Raw genomic sequence first — 22,667 nt, 5'->3', positions numbered from 1 at the left:
ACTTGAATTTTGCAGTGCGATTATCCAGCCAAGGTACAGTGTGTCTAAAAATACACATATCAGTAAAATAACACACAAAATATCTTTATATGAGGCATGATTGCTTTGTGAAAAGTTGTATATTAGGCAAAATGCATGTACAAACGTGCACATTAGAATAAATTTGCACTAAAATGCTGTTGAATTCCCATGAGGACTTTTAAAGAGTTGCTAATAGATATGGAGAGCTGAAGACTGGAAGAATGAGAAACTGAAATTGTCTGATTTGCTCATCATAAATGAATGTGGATTGCACCTTATTCTGACATGTCTCTGAGCCAAAGGTCCCAGAACCAAGGATTGAACCGATATGTAGGTCATATCTACACTGTAGACATGGACTGGTTTTATGCTACCAGGAGGTATTCAAGCACAAAGCGTATCTATAGGTTGGTAAGTGTGTTGGACTAGGACCTGGGGAACCAGGGTTCAACAGCCATGAAGTTCACTGGGTGATCTTGGGCCAGTCATTATCTCGCAGGTCAACCTACCTCAGAGTTGTTGTGGGGATAATGTGGAGGGGGAGAACCAGGTACACCACCTTGAGCTTCTTGGAAGAAAAGGTGTGATATAAATGCAATAGATAAATAAAATAAAGCACTCTGTAGCCATAGCAGCTTGAAAAGTGATGGGGAGATGTGTGAGATAAATGACTAGCTACTGGGAAGAGATATAAACACCCCTACAAGCCAATCAGGAGAAATGCATCTAACCCTGCAAACAAATCAGAATGAATATTAATAAAGACTGGATATAATCTAACTACTACATAACTTTGTTCAAGCAATTCAGGATGAATGCTAAATGCTCAATAAATAGGTCCTCTGGAGAAGCACGAAGTCTGCAGTCTCCTTTCAAATTAATAACTCACCGCATTTATTTCCTTAACAGATAACTCAACTGAAGATAGAAAACAACCCATTTGCCAAGGGCTTTAGAGGCAGCGATGACAGCGACCTACGCGTGGCAAGATTACAGAGGTGGGAGAACTAAACAGAGACAGATAAAATTAGGAAGGGCCCAGAATAAGCGCAGGTGTCTCTCTGTCTAATACAGCGACTTCATGGGCAGTGTTTTCTCTGTAGGTGGGGAAAACTGTATATATTGCCATCCCTGTAGTGTGCTGCATAACTAAGTTATTAATTTTAAAAATTGTCAGAGTGCTTCTCAGCAATAACCTCAGAGGAGAGTTCTTTCAGACTGGAGGCCTACTATAGCCCAGCAACAGACACAACACACAGGGCTTCTGCTTGCCTGTTTTGGCTCTTGCTTTTGCTGGATCGTGTCCCCTTGGGGTTCTGTGCAAGCAGCAGCAGATCTTGATCTTCACAGCTATCAGATGCTTTGACTTGCACATTTTGCTGCTTTGGCAGGAGCCCATGTGTGCTTGGCAGAAGTGGGCTATAAATAAATTAAATGTGCATTACAGATGGGAAGCAGACATGGAGCAAGGGTGCTTTGCCCAAGGCCACCCACTCAGCTCTGTGGCTGAACTGTGATCTTAAATACAGATCTTGTCGGCTGGGGAAAAGAGCATACGCTTTGCATGCAGAAGGTGTGAGGTCAAATTCCCAGCATCTTCAGCCAAAAGGCCATCAGGTAGCAGGTGAGGAGAACTGGTCTGAGATCCCAAGGAGCTGCTACAGTACCCATACAATCTTAAGGTGACTTTCTTATGCCCAGCAATCCAGGGCAGTTCTTCTGAGGAACTCCTTCCACATCCGACAATCCAAAGAAGTTGTGTGTGTTGCAGGAGATTCTGGGGACATATCCTAGGGGGCATAGTCCAGGTCATGCATAGTGCTAGTCTGAGAGCCTACTGGGTTCATTGTTACCTCACATGGAAGGAGAGTGCCTTTCTAAATCATGCCCTCCTAAATTACACCCATCACTCTCCTGCAACAAGCCCACTGCAGAAGAATAAGAGCAGAGATGGCCTTTGGTCAAGCTTCTTTTAGAGAAACTAGTCCAGTGTTCCTGAAGGAAGCCTCCAAGGAACACAGTTTGGAAACCATCTTTCTAGGGCCACACAATAGTGAGATAAGATTCCTGATGTCTAAATGTGTGTAAAACTGGTTCTTTTCCTATTGCATTTTGCAGCAAGGAGTATCCAGTGATCTCCAAAAGCATAATGAGGCAGAGGCTGGTGTCAACTCACGGTCAGCTTTCCAGTAAATCTGACGTCAACTCGCTCCACGGAAGCCACCAGGGTCTCCAGCATTACCAGTATGAGAATGGTGCTCACATGCAGTTTGCAGCATCAGATGCCCAAGACCTGCCCCTCAACACCTTCACGGCACAAAGAGAATCGGGGCTCTTCTATCACTGCCTGAAGCGGCGAGGTAACTGAGATCTGTAGGCAAAAAATTTTAGGCTAGGAGACCTTACCTAACAGAGTGGTGGGGGGTTTCCAGCGGATTCTCTAAGGGAAAAAATGTCTCGTACAATGCAATTCTGATTAATAGCAATCTTAGTTACTCTGAATCCTATACGGTTGCATTTCTTGTAACACTAGTTCAATGAATGTGCACACACATGGAATTTCATCTCTCTTTGTGTGTGTGTGTGTCTTATTTGGTGTAACACACTGCAATCTTAAGCACACTTATGAGGGAGTAGGCGCCATTGAACTCCCTGAGATTTAATTCTGAGTAAATGTGTTCAGAGCTCAGCTACATGTGACTTTGAAACACTTGACCTAAAAGTTAAACAAAGCCATAAGCAGTGCAGCCAACAAGCAGAAGAGCAAGAAAGTTGTTAATTACACCACCTTGAAGATTGGTTCTTTCAGAAAAATGCATTTGTTAACTAGCTTATTCATTGTAAAAAATTTTGGGGTTCCTCGCAACAATAATTGGGGCTTCCCGACCTCAGAATGCTGTTCTACAGCAAACAAACATGAAGAGAGATCTCTCTCCCCCAGCACATAGCAAAAACGTTTACCAGCCCTTAGCATTTTGATGTGAACGCCTGGCAAATGTAGACCACTTCTCTTTTTCTGGACAGCGCTCTTGATAAGGCATTTGAGGGCTCCTTGAACTTGTCAAAAGCAACACTACAAAAGCATTGTGGCCAGCCTGTTATCGAGATGAATGAAAAGTAATTGCTGGGTGTAAGAAAGCAGTAGCCAAAGTCATTTAAACTTTCAACTGATAGAGAAAGCCCCTTAAATTAAGATTGATTGGAATAGATGGACATTGGCAGTGCCCTGCCTTTTTGAGAATGAGGAATGTCTTTCGAAGAATAAACAGGGCTATTGGATTATTACAAAGGCAACGGTGTAGCTTCCCAGATCAGCAGACAGCCTGATTCTGCTCAGAGATAGGTTCACCTCTGCATAGGATCAGGCTGTAAGGTGCATAATGCAAGGGATTAAAAAGCAAGTTGTATGAAGGCAGACTGAAGAACCAGGAGAGGGTTAACGCTGGGCAGAGGAAGAAGGTGCTAGTCGTACGGTATTTAGAATAGTTCAAATGATCACAAGGAAGATGACAGGGGGCGCCTGCCACACTTGCTGTGGAGAAAAGGCAAAGCGGCGAGTTTCAACTGCAGCTTTGTCTTTCAAACTTTCTACCTTTAACGTGCCCTTTTCCTAATTGATTTTTTACTGCATATTGCAGAAAGTGAACGCACTCAGTTGCCAAAACTTTGGGGGCATTCCTATCACCCTATGCAAACACAGAGAGTGACCAGTATATCCAACAATCCAGTGGGATGGTCAGCAATAAGGCACTTTCTGTAGCTGGGCTGGAAGCGATTGTAAGAACTGCATGTAGAGGAAACTAGCAATGCAGTGGTCTGTGCCCAGAACCTTTTAACTATCTAAGCATTTCTCGCTTTGCTTGTTCCTTGGTGTGCATGCAGAGGGTGCCCGGCATTTGGATTTACCCTGCAAACGCTCTTATCTGGACGCCTCCTCTTCTGTCGGGGAAGAGCACTATTTTCGGTCACCACCTCCGTATGACCAGCAAATGCTGAGCCCCTCCTACTGCAGCGACGTGACGCCGCGGGAGGCGTGCATGTACTCCAGCTCCGGTGCTGAAATTGCAGGTGTCTCATCGGTAGAAGACTTGCCTCCTCCTCCTCCTCCACCTTTGAGCTGCAATATGTGGACCTCAGTTGCACCTTACACCAGCTACAGTGTTCAGACAATGGAAACTGTCCCCTACCAGCCGTTCCCTGCTCACTTCACAGCTACCACCATGATGCCGCGTCTACCCACCATCACGAACCAGAGTTCCCAGCCGCCAGGCAACAGCCCCTTCACAGTCTACAATCAGCTTTCACAGTCTCAGGCCCGGGAGAGAGTCCCTGCACCCTCCTTCCCAAGGGAACGGGTGCACCCCTCAGTGTGCGAGAGGAAGCCCCCCTCTCCCCACTTAGGCGCAGCCAATGAATTCCTCTACTCTCAGACCTTCTCGCTGTCCAGGGAATCTTCTTTACCGTATCATTCAGGAATGGGGACTGTGGACAACTGGCCTGATGGATGATTCCTGCAACTGGGCAGTGAACCTAAAAATTGCGGTTAAGAGTCAATGCTCCAGGACAATGTTAATTCAGTGTTAATACCTGTGGGTAACTTGCACTTCCGTGACACCGACCAAAAACATCGGTGTTTGTGTAGCTGAAGAGCTTGTTTTCTGTTAGACACAAAAGCAGCTCAGTCTTGGGGGTGGGGGAGGGGGTAAAAACCCAGTTCTATACAAAAAACAGCACTCGGCTCCGTGGCCTGGACCACCAGTCGTATTGCCCAGTGAGAGTATTTGCCTCAAAGAGAGATGTGGTTCCCTCCATGAAATCATGAAACACTTATTCTCCCTTTTCAAGCACATGCACACACACAAAAGATACACCAGACTGTTCACTGAATGCCTCCTCAATTTCCATGCATTTTGGATACTTTACAAAAAACAATGCAGAGAGCAAGCACACACACACAAATGAGCGTGTGACCCAGAAAGCCACTTAAGCAGATCAAATATGTATGCCACTGCCTTCAACCGCAGTAGGGCTTGGCCAAGCTGGTGCAGTCTGGGAAGCTGAAATCAGCACTGATCAGGGGAAAGATTTTTTTTGGGGGGTTGCCCCCCTCCCCAGTTTTTGCAGATAGAGAAAGCGCTTCTAAAGAATATCATTTTCCTCCCAAAGGCACTGGGGGGTCTGTTTATTTTGGTTTCTTTCATTCTCTGTTTTCCAATCTTAAATTCAGTTCTCCATATTTCCACATCAATTTCACTTTTTTTTTTTTAAAAAAGGACCTTATAAAATTCATCAACATTCTAATCAAAATTTATACACATTTTTGTATGCAACTTTTTATCATATACACATATTTGCAAAGCCATTCCCACTAATATATGCATTCTACATTGCACTTTGCTGGAGCACTGCATTGCAGAATTTGGAGAACTGCAGCTTTAGAAGGATGGGCTGTGTTTTGGTTCACACATTTGTTTTAAAATGTGTGAATTAGGTAGGTTTGTATCACACTACATCCTGTGTTAAGACCTAGTGCTGTCCCAGCAGTGCCTTCTGGGAGGAAATTTATGATTTATGATTTATGATTTAAATTTAAGATTCATACTGTTGGTCTTAACCCTCCACATACAGCTAGGGGGAGACAGTACTTTTTAAACTCTGCGGGAAAAGAAAGAAGGCATTAAATGATAGCCCCTCCACCACAACTCTGTAATGGTTCAGGGTAGTCTCCAAAATATTCTGCAGTTAGTAAATCAGATACAGGGTAGACCCAGACAAGTCAACTTCTGAGTTAAGAATACAAACCAGGAAAGCAACCTTCTGAGTTTCTCTGGCAGGAATACCACTGCAATGAACAGGAGTTGTAATCTCTCTCACATGACTCCCATAATTCCAGTGGAGATCCTGCTTGGGGGGGTGGGGGGTGGGATCTGGCTGGATCAAGCCTGCTCAGAGAACCACACCACAGAATAAGCGAAGGTAAATTTAAACATAATGAATTTAGTAATTCACAACCAAAAAAGTATTTTTTCTGCTTAGCTTCAGTGCAAAAATGACAGATGATCCTAAAAACTCACTGAAAATGGCCGTCTTGCACCAGAATCTGCCCCTCCAGAATATGTAGTTCAAGTAAACATGTAACTTAAGAACATGAAAAGGGCTCTGCTGGCTCAGGCCAAAGGTCCAACTCATCCTTCATCCTGTTCTCATAGCAGCCAGAAGCCTGCAAGCAGGACTTGACTGCACCACTTGAGGGAGGCTTGACACAGAACTGTCCTTTCTATGAAACTGATCATGTGCAGTTCTGCCCTCAGCCACGTGCCCTGCTTTTACAAGTCAAAAATGTGCTTTATACTTGTCCTGTTTGCCCCATAGTGGGGTAGGAAAGCTGAAAATAATGCCAATATATTTCACATCAGGCAACCAATGCATCCCATTTATTTCAGATAGTACATGGGTGGACAAGTCTAAAAAGCCCGGGACGCAAATTTTCACAGCCCTCTAGCAGCTATAGTGGTTGCTATAATGTAGTGTATTTAGTGTTAACTCTGGAAGTGTATACTTAATTTGGCCCAAACTAAGCCTCCTGATCTCATCTACCCATGTACCATCTGAAACTAGCTAGGGTTTATGGGAGTTGGAGGCGCCATATTGGCTACACATCTGCTAAAACATCAGTGGCAACAATATCACAGGCAAAAGAGGACAGGTTTTCCTTACTGGAACGAGTGCAGAGCCTATTCCTGGTCCTTAAAAGGAAAGTAACGAGCAGAAGGAAAACCCAGAAAACCAAACCCAATTAATTCCTGCACCTCTTAAGAATTCACACGCAAAAACCACACTTCAACAGGGGCATACATTACTGACCAATTCCTAGTCACCCAAACTGGTTCTCTCCACAACACGGTGACGTCTCCAGTCTGCTGGGATTCTACACCAACAAATTGGGATAATGAAAAGGAAGAGATGGTTTTCATGATGGCAGGGCCACTAAGGAGAAAGTTACTTTTCACCCAGAACATCCTGTGTGGTGATTCAATTAGCCTGTGTGCGGCTGGTGTGGGGTTCTATAATCAGAACTGGGAAATCACTACAAGTGTTGCATGCTGAATAATTATTTATATCTATATATATATCTATATATATAAAATATAAATATATATATCTCACAAATGCAGGCCCACATGTTCCATTCAGCTTTGCCTTTTTTTTTTTTTAAACAACGAAATACGTAATAAAATAATGAATGTTGCAAGGGACATTTTTTAAGGAAAAAAAGCTATTTAAGTTAAAAAAAATTTTTTTTACACCCGTTTGTGATGTAAAAACTAAGTTTTGATTAGATGAAACATATATGCTACAGATAAATCTCTATTAGAATCCACTTTAGATAAAACGCAGTGTGGCATTGTTGTTTGTTTTTTTAAAGCTTTGTTACAATAGTATGGACATTTTATTTTACATATCAGAACATAAAAAACATTTTACTACTATAAACTGTCTCTGGGTGGCTTTCAATAACTAGCATCCGCATTCCTGGGTATGTTGCTTGTCCGTCATTTATAACAGCCCTTTGGACAACCTGCTGTCCTCCAGATGTTTTATATAGCAGCTGCCATCAGCCCCAGCCTATAAGATAAAACTGTTCTTGGTCCACACTGCCATGGAGAAGAAAATTATCTTGCGTAGAAAAGGAGAAGGGTATATTTTCCTTGTCCTTGACAGCATTAACAATTTTTTTTTTAATGTGTATGGATATTTCGTTGCAACAGTCAACCCCCCTTATCCCACCTTGCATAAGATAGGACAGTGCAGAACCCAGAAGGGTTCTACAACCCAGAAGGCTATGTGTTCAGCGTCCCTAACCTCACACCCTATCTGCAAGTTGCTACCACCATTATGAAGGGGCTCCTTTGAGTATATCTGAATTATACATATACACATTTATTTATCAGTAACCTTGCTTTGTTCAAAGACTCGGAGTGAGGAAAAGCAATTTTACTTTTAAAAAGCCCCAGGCTTTTTCTTCTCGGGTCTTATATGGATTTATATTTCCAGCACCGAACTTTTCCTCATTGGTCTGTTTCCCCCATATTCCTTGGCCTCGACAGCACTTCTACCAATATTGGATTTGGCCCTCACTCTGCGTAGAACAAATATTATAGCAGATTGCTGAGGGCCTATACGTCATGCTCAAATATGCCAGAAATTAAAGAAACTAAATCCATGGGTTAAAAAATAAATTTGCTAGCATTGGCCATTTCATGCGTTTGAGTAAAGCCAACATCTGGAATAAAAAGGGCGCTTTTTGGCAAGGCTATTTTCTTATGAAGGAGGCGGGGGTCCTCTCCGCATTCTGGAAAATATGGGCTGCTCCACATTACTTTTAGTATGTCATTAAATAATTCTTATTGCAGCTTGTAGAAAAAGAATGTTTCCTTTGAAGAGGAGAAACACCCCAAGGAGAGGAGGAGGGTGGAACACTCTGTAAGGCAGAGAAGAAGCTATCACTTCTGTTGGGCAGGCAGGGTTCTCCAGCGTTACTTGGCCCAGATGGGTAGACTGGGAGGTAGCCGAATCCTAAGCCTTGCCACAAAGCCACAGAAATTGTTAGTAGGGGGCATTTGTAGTAATTGTTTGCACAGTGCAAAAGGTGAAACAACAGCGAGAGAAACAATTGTTTGATACAAAATTGCAACCATCCAGGATTATTACGAATTACGAAAGGACCTACTAATTGCCTAGGATTGCTGAGAATAACCATTGTACACAGCTGTAAAGTATCTATGTGAAAAATACCCAGTTCCTGCCAAATAACAATTACAACCAAATGTCCAAACTGAATTATGGCCAGCACCATGTTAAGTATGGGTGACCATCAAGGTAAAGGCCACATTACATGGTAACACAAGCAAGTACGTTGCCCTCTTTCAAAAGAAGAAGAAAGCCTTTTCACAACCTGGTGCCTTCCAGATGTTTTGGACTACAACTTCTACCAGCCAGCAGAAATACGTCTCTCCTTCCAAATTCACACTTTCAAACAATGCAAAATTGCCTGCAAAAATGTGTGCACTAGGCAAAGCTGCATATACATATGTACACACACACATATAGACATATGTGTATATTAGGAGGAGAGCCACATGTGAAAATGTGTGTAACCGTTCATGTGGAATTTATATTTGCAAATGAAATGGAATTTATATTTGCAAACAGGGTGAACTGTTCTTAAGATTGGGAAAAATGACAAACCAAAATTGACAGATTCAGCCATCCCTACAATAATACAAAGGGAACTATGCAATAAAGGACATGGTTCTGTCTAAAAAACACAATCACAATCGGGAACTGAATTATGAAGTTCAGCAAAAGCCAAAGGTAAGAGACCGGGGTTGCTCCTTTAGGGCTCAGAGTAGTTCTATGGATTGCAGCAGCAGATGGTTGGGATGGGTCCTATTTATGACACCCCCCCGTCAGTCTAAGCCCTGAGGTGGAACCCACTCAGTGGAGCACACTTTTTAAAAAGAGCCAAAACATATTCAGACAAGATTAAGGCCTGGTATGGATGTTGACTCAGTCCTGAGCTAAGCCCTAAAATCTGCTTGTCCTCTCTCAAACAAAAAGGCTGGAGGGGTGGAGAAACTGCCCCTTAACCAGATTTACCACCTATAAACCATGGTTTGCAAAGCCACTTATTCAACTCCTGATTTTACTATGCCATTTGTGGTCAGCCCTTAACAATGGTTTGAGTGTAGCATCTAACCACGATTAAAGAGCACAAACCATTGTTAAAAGTGTTTACATTCACTTTCTCCTCTTATACAGTTTCCTTCTCTTACCCACTTTGTTTTGATTCTTACTTATTATGACTCTGGAGCCACTGCTGTTTGTGTCTGGGTAACTGCTTGACCAGTGCTGAAGCCCAAGAGTGGTCCTCAGCCCATAGTTTGCGAAGCACCGCTTGAGATGTTTTGGACTACAATTCCTGCCATCTCTGATCACTGGTCATATTGGCTGGCTGATGGGAGTTGTAGTTCAATAACATCTGGAAAGCACCAGGCTGGGGAAGTCTGACAGAAGGTCTGCTGGGCCAGAGCCAGCTTCAGGTTGTAGGGTTTTTTTTGAGGGGGGGCAGAAATGGGCACTGGAGGAATATTTGATAGCAGCAGTACCAGCTCCCCAACTGAACCAAAATTCACGTTTCCCACAATGCACTGGAGTGATGCTACATAGGGTGCATTGTGGGAAATGTAAATGGTGACTCCTAGACCCAGCACTGGTCAAAAGGGTTCCCTGGCACCTGCCCTAGGATGCCACATGCTGGCACCAGGCTTAGAGCTTTGAAAAGTCAGAATCGGTGCCTTGAATTTTACTCAGAAGCATGCTGACACTTACTGGGGAGGAGCCAAAGTTGTAAAGCAGATAAAAGGCATTATTTTAAGAAATCAAGTGGTTAGCAGTGGTTTGGTCTCAGACCTGTGTGGAAGGGAAGGTCACACTGTCTTTGATGAAGAGCAAAGGACTGTACTAATATCCAATTAGCTCATTTTCATTGCATCCGACTTGTTGCTGAAGGGGTTTGTACACACACGGCAGAAGTGTTTTACAACACCCCAAGTTCTTTTATAGAGGAATTGTTTGAACACATATAAAAAGAAACACATAGAGCCCAGTGCTCTAACAACTTGCCTCAAGTAATGTTTACACAAACAACGACAAACACAAATCTCAGGCTTTCCTTCCCTTCCTTTTTTTTAAAGAAAGACTGAGCTCCCGAACGTTGCTTCGTTTCAGCTAGGAAATACTTAAGTGGTTCTCCGCAAGCCATAAGGAATCAATCAAGATGTATCTTGGGAAGGTGATGAACTCGCCGTGTGCATCAGGAAATAATGGGAACCAGCAATGGGCGAGCTGAGCCAGAGAGTAAGCAAAGGTGAGAGTTACCAAGAGATGGCAGGCAGGACAAAATAGACAACGGGACAGGTAATCAATTCAATTTGAACAGGTGACTGAAGGCACCGTAGGCCCCTTGTCTTCGGCGATTAAAACATCATTCTCCAAGATGAGGCATCAAAGGTCAGGCAGAAAGAGAGAAAGTTAAGGAGTCAATGAAGCCGCAAGTTTAGCAGGGATCTCAGCTCGGAATGTAATGCACAGCCTCTCTTCCTGTCCTTTTAAGAAAAGCAGCCAATTTGAAGATTAGATAGCTTTCTTTCCTAGGCATTCATCATTATGAAGGAGAGAAGACAGCTTGGAAGCTGGAAGAAAACCTTGATGGGGATTTCTGTACAGTATCATTCAGACAAGATTTTACAACTGCGCACACATGAACCTTACTCTCCTCCCCAAAGAAAAAAAATGTGGGTGGGTGAGGGGAAGCCTGTCGTTTCCCTACATTCCTTCCTTTCCAGAGGGTTGGGAAGGGGAGTGGAAACTTTCCACACAAGTATTCCGATCCACCTTGACTGTGTGCAGTTGGAATGCTCGTCTGGAGACGCTTCACGATGTTCAATTTACGGATGCACAGGGTGCAGAGAACAGCCCCGTTCTGAGCTGTGACTCACTTGCAGGAAAGGGCAAGCAACACTGCATCCGGGCCAGAGGTTTATTCCCAAACATTTTAATGTCAAGTTCATACAGTCGTTACAGCACATAAAGGTCACCCCCATGTGGAATTTCTCCTATGGTGAAGCTCCTTCCCACAAATGTGGTCAGATTTATATTTATCCATTTAATGAAAACTGACACAATACTAACCTCCTACTGTAGAAAAACACTAGAACCAAAAATAGCTTTTAAAAGACTATGCTCTTTAAAGAATGATGTGACATTCTAAAGGGCACTCAGTTCCAAACTGCAGGCAATTGCTCTGGAATCCTTATGGAATCTCATTTTCTGTATATTGGTATTATATTTTAAAATATGCCCTTAACCGAGCCCCTACTATTAAATCATTGGACCCAATGATTAATCAACGGATACTTCCTCCAAACGCAGAGGACACAGCTGGTCCCTGCCTGTTTTACTCCACACTGATTGGTGGTGTCTTTGAACAAAACCTCTGGGTTCCCATGAGGTGCAACTCTGTGCAACTGTACACCATCCTCTGCTCTCTAACTGGGAATCTATAATATCAGTCGATCAAAATCAATGTTTTGTTTTTTTAAAGTATTATGCAATATCACTATATGGCTCTACAGTTCCGCATATGGAGATTCTTGCATTTTAAAATGCTTCCTAGATCCCCTTTCTTAGGCTTATAAACTCTTTTTAACTAGATAATTCCAGTATGTGGCTGCATATAAAGGGGGGGGGGAAATATGCAATCGCCCTTTTGATATCTGTCTCAGCGGAAGAACTCAACGAACGTACTGAGGTTTCGCTAATGAAATTCTAGACGGATTCCACACTGGCAACCAGATCTCTATAAATTAGCCTCTGATGCTTGCTAGGATTATCATAAAAAGGGTTCTGTTATCCTGCAACTGCTCCCCCCCAGAAGTCTTAGCGCTTATGGGTAATCTGAGGCTCCTTAAAGGATCAGCTGCATAAGCAGAGCAAAATGGAATCCATAAACAGTTGAATCAGTGGAGGCACCTTTAATCTTCTGCGAGAGAGATCATTTCTGATGGAGTCCATTTAGTCTCTGGGGACTCTCCTGTTAGGCCCCTCATGGGAACAAAAGGCTGCAAATGCAGCCAGATTCCTCTGTTATCACTAGGAAGGCAGAAGCAGGCTGCTAGAGATGCAAGGGAAGAGTGAGCCTAAGAATGTCAGAAGAAGCCTTCAGCAGGATCAGTGACCAACCAGATGCCCCAATGGGAAGCCCACAAGCAAGACCTGAGTGCATCAGTGCTCCTCTTCCCACTTGTGATTACCAGCAGACCGCCTCCAACAATGGAGGTCGAACATTGTGGCTTGTAGCCGTGGACAGCCTTCTTCTCAGTTTGCCTAATCCATTTAAGTTCATGGCCATCACTGCCTCTTTGGGGAGCAAATTCCCACCTTAGCTATGTGCTGTATGAAGAAGCACACACAGACACATTTAGCAAATGGATGATGATGCAATACTGACTGCTGGCCTTGTTGCTTGGTTCTGACCCCTTGGCACAGCTCCTGGGTTCTTGGTACCTGACTCATCTTTGTCACTCAGTCCTGATACTTGCATGTTTGTCTTCATTTTGTACCAAGCTAAGCAGGATTCTGGGCTGCATCAATAGGAGTATAGCATCTAGATCAAGGGAAGTAATAGTGCCACTGTATTCTGCTCTGGTCAGACCTCACCTGGAGTACTGTGTCCAGTTCTGGGCACCACAGTTCAAGAAGGACACTGACAAACTGGAACGTGTCCAGAGGAGGGCAACCAAAATGGTCAAAGGCCTGGAAACGCCTTATGAGGAACGGCTAAGGGAGCTGGGCACGTTTAGCCTGGAGAAGAGGAGGTTAAGGGGTGATATGATAGCCATGTTCAAATATATAAAAGGATGTCACATAGAGGAGGGAGAAAGGTTGTTTTCTGCTGCTCCAGAGAAGCGGACACGGAGCAATGGTTCCAAACTACAAGAAAGAAGATTCCACCTAAACATTAGGAAAACTTCCTGACAGTAAGAGCTGTTCGACAGTGGAATTTGCTGCCAAGGAGTGTGGTGGAGTCTCCTTCTTTGGAGGTCTTTAAGCAGAGGCTTGACAACCATATGTCAGGAGTGCTCTGATGGTGTTTCCTGCTTGGCAGGGGGTTGGACTCGATGGCCCTTGTGGTCTCTTCCAACTCTATGATTCTATGATTCTATGATTCTATGATTCTAGGACTGCGTCTGGTCAGTGCCTGCATGGGAGACACAAATGAAGTTTTCTGGTTCTCTGCTGGCATCAGCGCCCACCTTGGCCAGAGCATTAGAGCATCAGAAAGTAGGAAAAAACTTTCTTTCTTTCTTTCTTTCTTTCTTTCTTTCTTTCTTTCTTTCTTTCAACACAGTTTAACTGTCATGGCTTCTCCACAAAAAAAACTCTAGGACTTACAATTCATTGAAGGTGTTGATATATTTTTTTAAAAAAAATAAGTGTCTAGCCTCCCTTATAGAAATTCAAACAGTCTCTTTTTATTATTTGAAAATTTCAGTGCTGGCAGTTGCACTGATGGTTAATTGCACAAGGAGGGGACTCCATTCTAGAGTAAATCTGCTATTTCTCCCCTGGATCAACAACAACAACAACAACAACAACAACTGCAAAGCAAGCTCCAAACCTCAGAGTGCCTGAACTGTGATTTAGGATCATCACCTGCCTTCCTCATCCTCATCCTGGCATCCTCGAGCCTTTCATGAAGTCAATTTCCTGGAGGCCTGTGGCCGTCACATGGAACAATCCATCCTCAGTGTCCCTCTTAAGATGTTGATCCTTTAATTTCCTCCACCCAGTTCCTGAAGGCAAACGAGGGCCCACTTTTTATGCTGTGCCTTTGCACTAATCGTTTGTGGCAGGCAAAGTGAAAAAAAAAAGAAATCATTCCACATATTGCTACCCATTTGGCCAGAAGAGGTACTAATCTGGATGAACTGCTAGGCAGTTTTTAAGAGCTGAGATGCTGGATCACTTAAAAAATAATAATAACAATCTACCTTGTGGACCAAACAAATGAGCCACTATGCAAGCAACAGCAATTTAGGGAAGCAAACCTGTAAGGTGATCCAGAACTCCACAATGGTGCTGTAGCGTCAGTTGGTGCAACCCTCCCAATTCTACAGTTTGATTACTCGAACCACCAGTGCTAGCTGGCAGCAATCTTTTGCAAACCTGTTTAGAACTGGGTGGAGATGGGGCAAGATGAGGACTGTAGCCAGTTGCAGAACACCTGCTTTGCCTGAAGAAGGTTCCACGTTCAAGCCCTGGCATTTTCAGGTAGCGCTGGGAAAAGATTCCTGTCTAGAAAGCTGCTGCCAGTCAGTGCAGACAGTACTGAGCTGGAAGGACCAACCAACTGACTTGGTATAAGGCAGATTCCTATACAATTCCTGACTAGCACAGAACCGGCTGACTTGGTGGAACTCAGCTGGTTGAACGGATGTCAATGGACTGGCCACAATGGCTGGAAGGAGCAGAACTGTCAGCCAAGAGAATAGGGATGTCACCTCCAACATTCCTCTGCAATGTAGTTTAGCGTGGTCATTTTAGAATTTGGCTGACTGAAAATAACTTCAAATTTGGAATACAGGAAACTGTCCTAAACTAGGTGTCCCCAACTGTACTGGGCCTGGGGGCACATATGAAATTCTATTAAGTTGCTGCAGGCACCACAAAATACTCATTTGACATAAGAAAAACTGGGTATGACAATACCCTGCCCTGGCAAAACGCCTCTACCCACAGCAAAATAAGGAAAACACAGACACCCCCCCCATACAACCCCCTCCAAAACACAGACAACAATTTTAACTGAGAACAGTTTTTTAAAAATTAAAAATCAGGGCTTTGGTGAGTGGCAAAAGGAATGTCTGAGGGAAGCACTTCACAGCATTGCCTCCTTATTATGAACTATACACTGATTGGCAGCCTGGGGATTTCCGAAGGATGTACAAAATTCTGGAACACACAAACATCACTTTTGATGACAAACTGAGATTTGGAATCATTGTTACAAGAATGCATTAGGGGTATGTTTGGTTCAAAACAACAACACTTAGCCACGCTCATGAATTTACATATTGACTTATTTATTTATTCTTTTAAAAAACTCCGCCTTTTTAAAAAATGAAGTGCAAATACTAAATAACAAATATAGCAACAGCCATAGCCAGGGGTTGAACCTGAGACCTGCTGCACTCATAGCTGGGTAAACATGGACTTCTGCGTTTTTGCCACAATACTTACTGTCTGGCTAAGACAGGCTGTAAACATTATATTAATAAAGGAGGTAAGCAGTATATTAAGATCCAAACAGATTTAAAGGAATGCTGGCAGCAGTCCTCAGAAAACACAGAAGTTGTAGAACAAAGTCAGATTTGTACTTGCCTCCTTGTTTTTGATACCTTTGCTCTCTGCACCAATGAGGGCTAGAAACTTACTTTTTTGCTTTAAATGAAAAGGAGGATCTTAACAAGTGCATCCATGAGTGATGCAAAAGTATGTCAAAGACTGTTGGCAGCATTTTGCCAATCCCAAGATGTACATAGACATGGCCAAAAGAGGAGAGGAAAATCCAACACCAGTTGATTTATGTGCTGCTAATTCCCCCCTGAGACGATCAGATTTGGACTGGCCTGATTGTAGCAGAAAAATCTCTGCACAGAGATCAGCTCTGAACTTGGGCATAAGATCCTAATTATTTGAAAGCCATTTGTTTTCACAGTGTGCATTTTTTAAAAAAAGAGTGTTCGAGTCAATGGCATTTTAATACATTATTAAATGGCTTTTTTACAGCAGGACGTCTGTTTTGCTCTTTCTGCCCAGGCCTGAACTTGGAGCTGCAGAATTTTACGTTTCAGGCTGAATCTCTTTTCAAAATTTCACATACTTAAGCTAATTTAGTAAGTAGAAAGTCTGAAAGACCTGCTAGTTTAAAATATGTCCTCGCAGTACCTTTAGACTTTAAATAGTATTGCATTAAATACAGCGAATGCAACTGAAGAAAATGTTGAGGTGCAAATACCATAATCTTTTAAAAGGATATTAAACTGATAAGTAAAAATAGCTGAAATGTAAACCCTGCGATTCTGGCATTTAAAAGCCCAATAACTGATTTTGAAAACTATTTTTTTTTAAAAAAGTCCTGACCTTTCTAGTTGTTGTGGATACAGCCCCTCCCAAAATGAAAAGGAAAAAAATCTGCCTGGGATACCATGAAAATGATAAAGCAACCCATCATTTATCCATTTATCTATCTTGTTGCTATGCATTAAGAAATTATCTCAAGATACATTCATTTTAGTAGCTGCTAGGCAACTGATTGCTCAAAATTGGAAGACCCCAGAACATTTGGAATTGTCACAGTGGAAACAGAAAGTATGGACACTGGTGCTCTCCAAAAAGTTAACTGAGGAAGTCAAGGCATTAGCTGGAAAAGGAGAAGATGATAAATTTATGGTGACATGATAACCATTATTATACATTCAATGGACTACCACTCACAATGGACTCACTCCTGATGCCTTGGAAGATGCCTTGTTTTTCCCTAAAAGAAATGTTTTTGGAGGCTGGGGTGGTGGTGGGAAGTAGGTAATACCAAAAATTAGATCTATTGATTTAATTCATGGGTAGGCAAACTAAGGCCCAGGGGCTGGATCCAGCCCAATCGCCTTCTAAATCGAGCCCGCGGACGGTCTGGGAATCTGCGTGTTTTTACGTGAGTAGAATGTGTCCTTTTATTTAAAATGCATCTTTGGGTTATTTGTGGGGCATTGGAATTCGCTCCCCCCCCATATAGTCTAGCCCCCACAAGGTCTGAGGGACAGTGGACCTGCTGAAAAAGTTTGCTGACCCTTGATGATAATAATATTTATACTGTGTTGCTATCAGGCCTTTATTTCAGCTGGAACTGACTCTTCTTCAACATACTAATAATTAGAAGAAGCAGTAGTCGTGTTTATTTATTTGAGATCTGTATCATTCCAAAGAATAGAAACTGCGGCCAACAACACTTAATACAACCAATAACATACAATAAATAATCCCATCAATAAAACATCAAATAAAGCCCATCAATTAAGCCAGCAAAACATTGTAGCAATGCCAAGACCAACAGCAATTAAAGCTACAAAATAACTAAGCCATCTTCATTGCATCTTAGAAAAATTAGAGCGATTCCAAAATACCTCATCACTGTTATAAAAGGGTCTTCCTGCTTTCCTAAAAACCCAACAACACAGAGCAGGCCTCTCTAAACTATATGGGGAAGAGTTCCCTAACAAGGGTGCCACCACTGAAACGGTTCTATGCCGGCCTTCGGCAACCTGGCGCCCTTTGAATGTTGCTGGACTTCAGCTTGGTCCCAGTCAGCGTGGCTAATGGTCAGGGATGAGGCCACCTTCACCTCCAGAGGGGCTAAGGTCAAGTCTCATTACAAGGTATGCTTAGACTGGATTGTCGTGTTGTGTTTTGAAATGATCTCCTGTTTAATTGCTATTGTGATGATGTATTGATTTGCATTTTTGTTGTTCTGAACATCTTTATACAGAAAAGTGGCATTCAAATTTTAAAATAAACAAGGAGGCTCAATCAAGGGACAAAGCAGCATTACTTTTTGTCAATTTAAGAACATAGCACGTTGGCTTTCTAAGTTCTGGTGACCATGTGCCATGTGTTCCTGGGGTACTCCATTAAGACGTCAATCAAAGCAACATTGTAATCTCCTAGTGCAAAACGGACAAAGCTTTAAACACCTGCAATTCCAAGGGAGAAGACCACCATCTATAATCACACCCACACTACAGACCTAAACCAGTTTCAAGCTGGCGTGATCATCACGGTTCGCAGCCTGAGAACTGGAGTTACACTGAGCAAGACAATTAATTATCCATCATAATTCCTTATCAGCACCTTCACAAAACGACAGTTCCTACGGGGAGGGAGCCATGACAAACAAAATGATTTCAATCTGGTTTAAATGTGGAAATGTCTACAAGAACAAAAGTATTATTTGAATGATCCTTGGGGGGATGCCATAACAATTAAGGTAGTTTCAAACTGAAGGGGGGGGGATGCAAGACAAGGGTTTGTGTTTGTATATGTGTGTGCGCGCACACACGTGCTCTTATGTTTAAGAGAACAACTGTTAGGAGCACAGTGGTGCATTCTGAGCAAAATCATTTCCACACAGTCCCACGGCGGCTGTTGGGCCCTGATGCTTCTTACAGATTTAAGAACTTTAAAAAAGAAATGAAAAAGAAAAGGAACGAGTGTATTCGAAATGCAGGAATTTCACCAGTGTCTGGATGGATGTTTTGCGTTAACATGGCTTTCAAGACCAGCTACAGGCCAGCGTGCCAAAATTCAGCCAAGAGGTGTGTTTTTATGGCAGAGTCATAAACCCACAAAATTAGTGGTTGAGAATGGAAATTCTGACACATTCTTGATATTAATAGCGGGAATAAGCAGTGCTTTTTCTTTTTCTTTTTTCTTTGACAGGCTGAGCCAGTCTCTTATATCAATGGTGCTGCATAGTCTGTTTCTGTGTGCAGCAAGTATGCAGCCTTTAGCCAAGTGGTCGCTACAGATTTAAGCCTCTGGGGGTGGCTCTCCTGGGGGAGAACTTGGAGAAGGGGCAGCAGGAGTTAGGGGTTGTGCCCTTGAATAGCAGTGTGGGTGCGGGGCTGAGGAGTAGGCAGTAGATAAGGACTTGGAGTGTGGGGAACAGAGCTCAAGTCTCTGCTTGGCCATGAAACTCACTAGGTAGCCTTGGGCAACCACCCACTCTCAGTCAAACCTACCTCACTGGGTTGTTGTGAGAATAAAATAGAATAATGCACCATGGAATAATGCTGCCTAAGCATCTCTCAGAGGTGGAACCCAGGAAAGGGCTTCAGAAAATGTCTTAGGGTAGACTCAGGCCATATCTCCCTCCACTGGCTTCTGTGCCCACCATCTTCTTTTTCTTGAGGGAATGGGAATGATTTCCTCTGGGCTGCATCATCTCTCGCTTTGCTGGCATTTTAAAAGGAACAGACAGGACCTCTGGACTGGTAGCAGGCAACCCTAAACAGTCTTTATTGAGGATGGCTGGATGTGGCATTTTAAAAGGCTCAAGTATGCTGCTGTTTAGTTTTTTGTTGTTGTTTTTAAAGGGAATCTGGGCAGCTGCAAAGGTGCTATTCCAGTTCAGCCACTGCAGCAAGGTCACCGTCCAGGGAAGATTCCTGGCCACTTTTGTTTCCACTCCAGGCTGCGTATAAGGAGGGGGTTTAGCCAAACGCTGGTGTGATATATTGACTCTGCTTGGAAGAAAAAGCCAAGTTCTTAGAGTCAGGCAGACACAGATAAGTGGGGACCTTCAGCCCTGTCTAGACTAATAAATGAAAGCTTCTCTCCCACAGTGGTCAACACTAAAAGGGATGTGGGTAGCTGGGTCCACCGGATCACGTGTGGTAGGAAGGACTCAAATTTTGAAGCCTTTTGGGGCAAGCCAAATGCTTCGTCGAAGGCATCAGTCTTCTGCGGTAACCCTGCTGGGTTGGCAAATGCCAAGCATCACAAAATGACAGCTTTCCTCATTGCCAGCTGTAGCTGGATGGAGAAAAACCCCAAATTCACTGAACACTGGAACAGGACCGCAGTGTGAACTGACCAAAAGAGTCATGTTTGCACCTTGGAAGCTCAACTTGACTGACCAATGCACGAGGAGAGGCCCTTTCCCCTCCCAAAGATTGGTAAGAAATAATGGAAGACTTGTGCTCCACCGTTTCACACTGAAAGGGGGCGGCAATTAAATAAAGCATCCTGTACTGACCCAACAGATTAATCAGGAGTGGGCAGATTTTGTTTCTTTGTTTTCTGCTGGGTTCACCAGTTGGAGCCTGGTGCAAAGTAACAGCTCGGGAACAGGATGAAGAACTGTAGAGCCCAGTGCCTCTGAGCATACGCTCGGCCCAGTAACTTGTTTTCAGTCCTCACAGATACATCCCTTCATACAAAATGCTACTCCTGCCCCCCTCCACCCAGCTTTCTCGATTACAGCAGCCTAATTTAGGAGGGGGGCGGGATTCTTGTAAAGCCATTGGGAGTTGACAACCTCTGCTGATCTACTGCAAACAACCTGGAGATTTAATGGGAGATTCTGGTCTACCTTTTGCCTGCCTATAGATTAAATGATCCGGACCTCTGCAGAACCATGTGCCAGACCCATGTATATGTAAGCCAAGCTTCCTTCGGAGATCATGTGCTACCAGAACGACGTTTGTACAAATGGAAGAAGGCAAGGGGCCAGTCTGCAGCACCACTTTGTTCCCCCTGTTATCACACACTTGGGTGGGTACAAGGTCAGGGAAAAGTTAGGAAAGAGCTGGCTGTGTGTGCAGTGAGCCATCTGAGCCACTACAGCTACAGTCCATTTATGGCAGGTGCATACAACCCAACGTACGCTGGCCTTTCTCCATGTAGTCAAGGGAACACAGAGAGCTGCCTTGAACTAGACCAGACTATTTCTTCATGAAGCCCAGCCATAGACCGGCTTCTGACCCCTGATAGTATGACAAGTTGCCTCATAGCAGGTCAGTCTCTTTGCCCATCCAGCTCAGTACTGTTTCCTCTGACAGGCAGAGGCTCTCCCAGCTCTCAGTCTTTCCCATCACCTGCTGCTACTTGATCCTTCTAGTGGAAGACACCAGAGAATGAATATGAAGCCCTTTTGCATGCCAACCATGCACTCTCCTCAGGTATAGCTCCTCCATATTCCACCCATACAGAAAACGAACCTGTTGGGCCACTTCCCTGATATGCTAGCTTTCTATGGGCAAGGAATTTTTTTCTTTCTACAGAGCAGCATTAAACCTGTGAGCCTCCACCGGAAGTGATGTAGATCAGATACAGGTTGACCTTCGCTTGCGAAATAACAACCTTCTCTTAGAATGTTTCTTGGTTCAAGCTACAGAACCTTAGCGGATAATGCTATACATTAACTAAGAGCCTACTGGATTGTCAACCCAGTCTATCGGATCCTCTCTTTAGCATGTACTGTCTTTGCCCAGCTGCCTCTGTTGCCCGAGAATTAACCCATAAAGCTGGGTGACAAATTAGGTATCATGTAGGACGTTAGCATAATAGAAGCCATCTTCAGTCCAAACTTGGCCATTAGCTTGACCCAATTGTGAAAGGAATCATGATTGCCCTGATCTCTAAACACAATCTCATACCATGTCTTGACTATCTCATGCACAGTCCATCCCTGCCCCCAGAAAACGCTCTGGTAGTGCTGGCCCTATCGTTAGGTAAAATGAGCATTCAGAGGCTGGATGTAACACCAATGGCTTTCCTACACTGTCAGGGTGTTGGATGAAAGTGGATGGAGAAATGTTCTTTTCTCTCTCATGTAACACTAGAACATGGGGATACCGATAAGGCTGATGGACAGATAAAAAAGAAATCACTTCTTTGCACAGCACATAGTTAAAGTAAGGAACTCGGTCCTGCTGGAGGCAGTGATGATGGTCACTGACTTGGATGGATTTAAAACAGGGTTACATAAACTCTTGGAGGAGAAGAATGGCTACCAGCCACAATGTTCTGCCTCCACTGTTGGAGGAAGTGAGCTTCTGAATACCAACTGCTGGAAACTGGGGCTTCCCAGAGGCATCTGGTTGGCCACCCTGAGAACAGATGGACTAGATGGGCCATGGCCGGATACAGCAGCCAGGCTCTTCTTATGTCCTGGTGATGACCCAGAGTCCCTCTCAACTGCTATGAGTCTGTTTCCCCTGAGACCCCTAAGTGAGCCTACACTACACCCCTTAAGCTAGCATCCTGTACCATCACCATGGTTAAAGTATGGTAAGTTTCAACAGCCAGTCCCGCTGGAACCTGCACGTTCCAGGCAACGGAGGCGCCATTTTCTCCATTGCCTTAGGCAGCAAAATATATTGAGCTGGCCCTGCTACTCTGTACAGCGCCTGACACCCTGTCAGTGGCAAATAAACATTGAATAATAGCAGCGCCAGGAGGAGAAA

The 22,667-nt window shown here is 43.6% G+C and overlaps 2 protein-coding genes across 22 annotated transcripts in view; one reads left to right on the top strand and one right to left on the bottom strand.

The window, feature by feature from the left end:
• TBX4 (T-box transcription factor 4) overlaps nt 1–5,282 on the top strand; it is a 121,493-nt gene extending 116,211 nt beyond the window's left edge. For all 16 annotated transcript variants that reach the window (XM_083587715.1, XM_083587712.1, XM_083587713.1 and 13 more), the window contains 3 exons: nt 931–1,019; nt 2,140–2,381; nt 3,904–5,282. In XM_083587715.1, the coding sequence (XP_083443841.1) occupies nt 931–1,019; nt 2,140–2,381; nt 3,904–4,529 (957 nt within the window). In that variant the 3' untranslated portion in view covers nt 4,530–5,282. The remainder of the gene's footprint in view (nt 1–930; nt 1,020–2,139; nt 2,382–3,903) is intronic.
• Nucleotides 1–22,667, bottom strand: part of BRIP1 (BRCA1 interacting DNA helicase 1) — a 215,458-nt gene that overhangs the window by 20,673 nt on the left and 172,118 nt on the right. Inside the window, exon 25 of one of the 6 annotated variants that reach the window (XR_014541893.1) lies at nt 70–2,392. The exons of 2 other annotated variants lie outside the window; for them this stretch is intronic. Coding sequence is in view for 1 of the 4 variants with exons in the window: in XM_083587444.1 (XP_083443570.1) it covers nt 10,813–10,929 (117 nt within the window). In the remaining 3 variants the exon portion in view is untranslated. Of the gene's footprint in view, nt 1–69; nt 2,393–2,982; nt 3,117–5,170; nt 10,930–22,667 lie in introns of those variants that run through there. 3 more of the 6 variants (XR_014541889.1, XR_014541894.1, XM_083587444.1) reach the window with 3 other exon arrangements.

This window comes from Podarcis filfolensis, assembly GCF_964270895.1.
Source record: "Podarcis filfolensis genome assembly, chromosome: 15".
Lineage (NCBI taxonomy): Eukaryota > Metazoa > Chordata > Lepidosauria > Squamata > Lacertidae > Podarcis > Podarcis filfolensis.
Note: the sequence above shows the minus strand (reverse complement) of the source record. Positions and strands in the feature narration are given on the sequence as shown.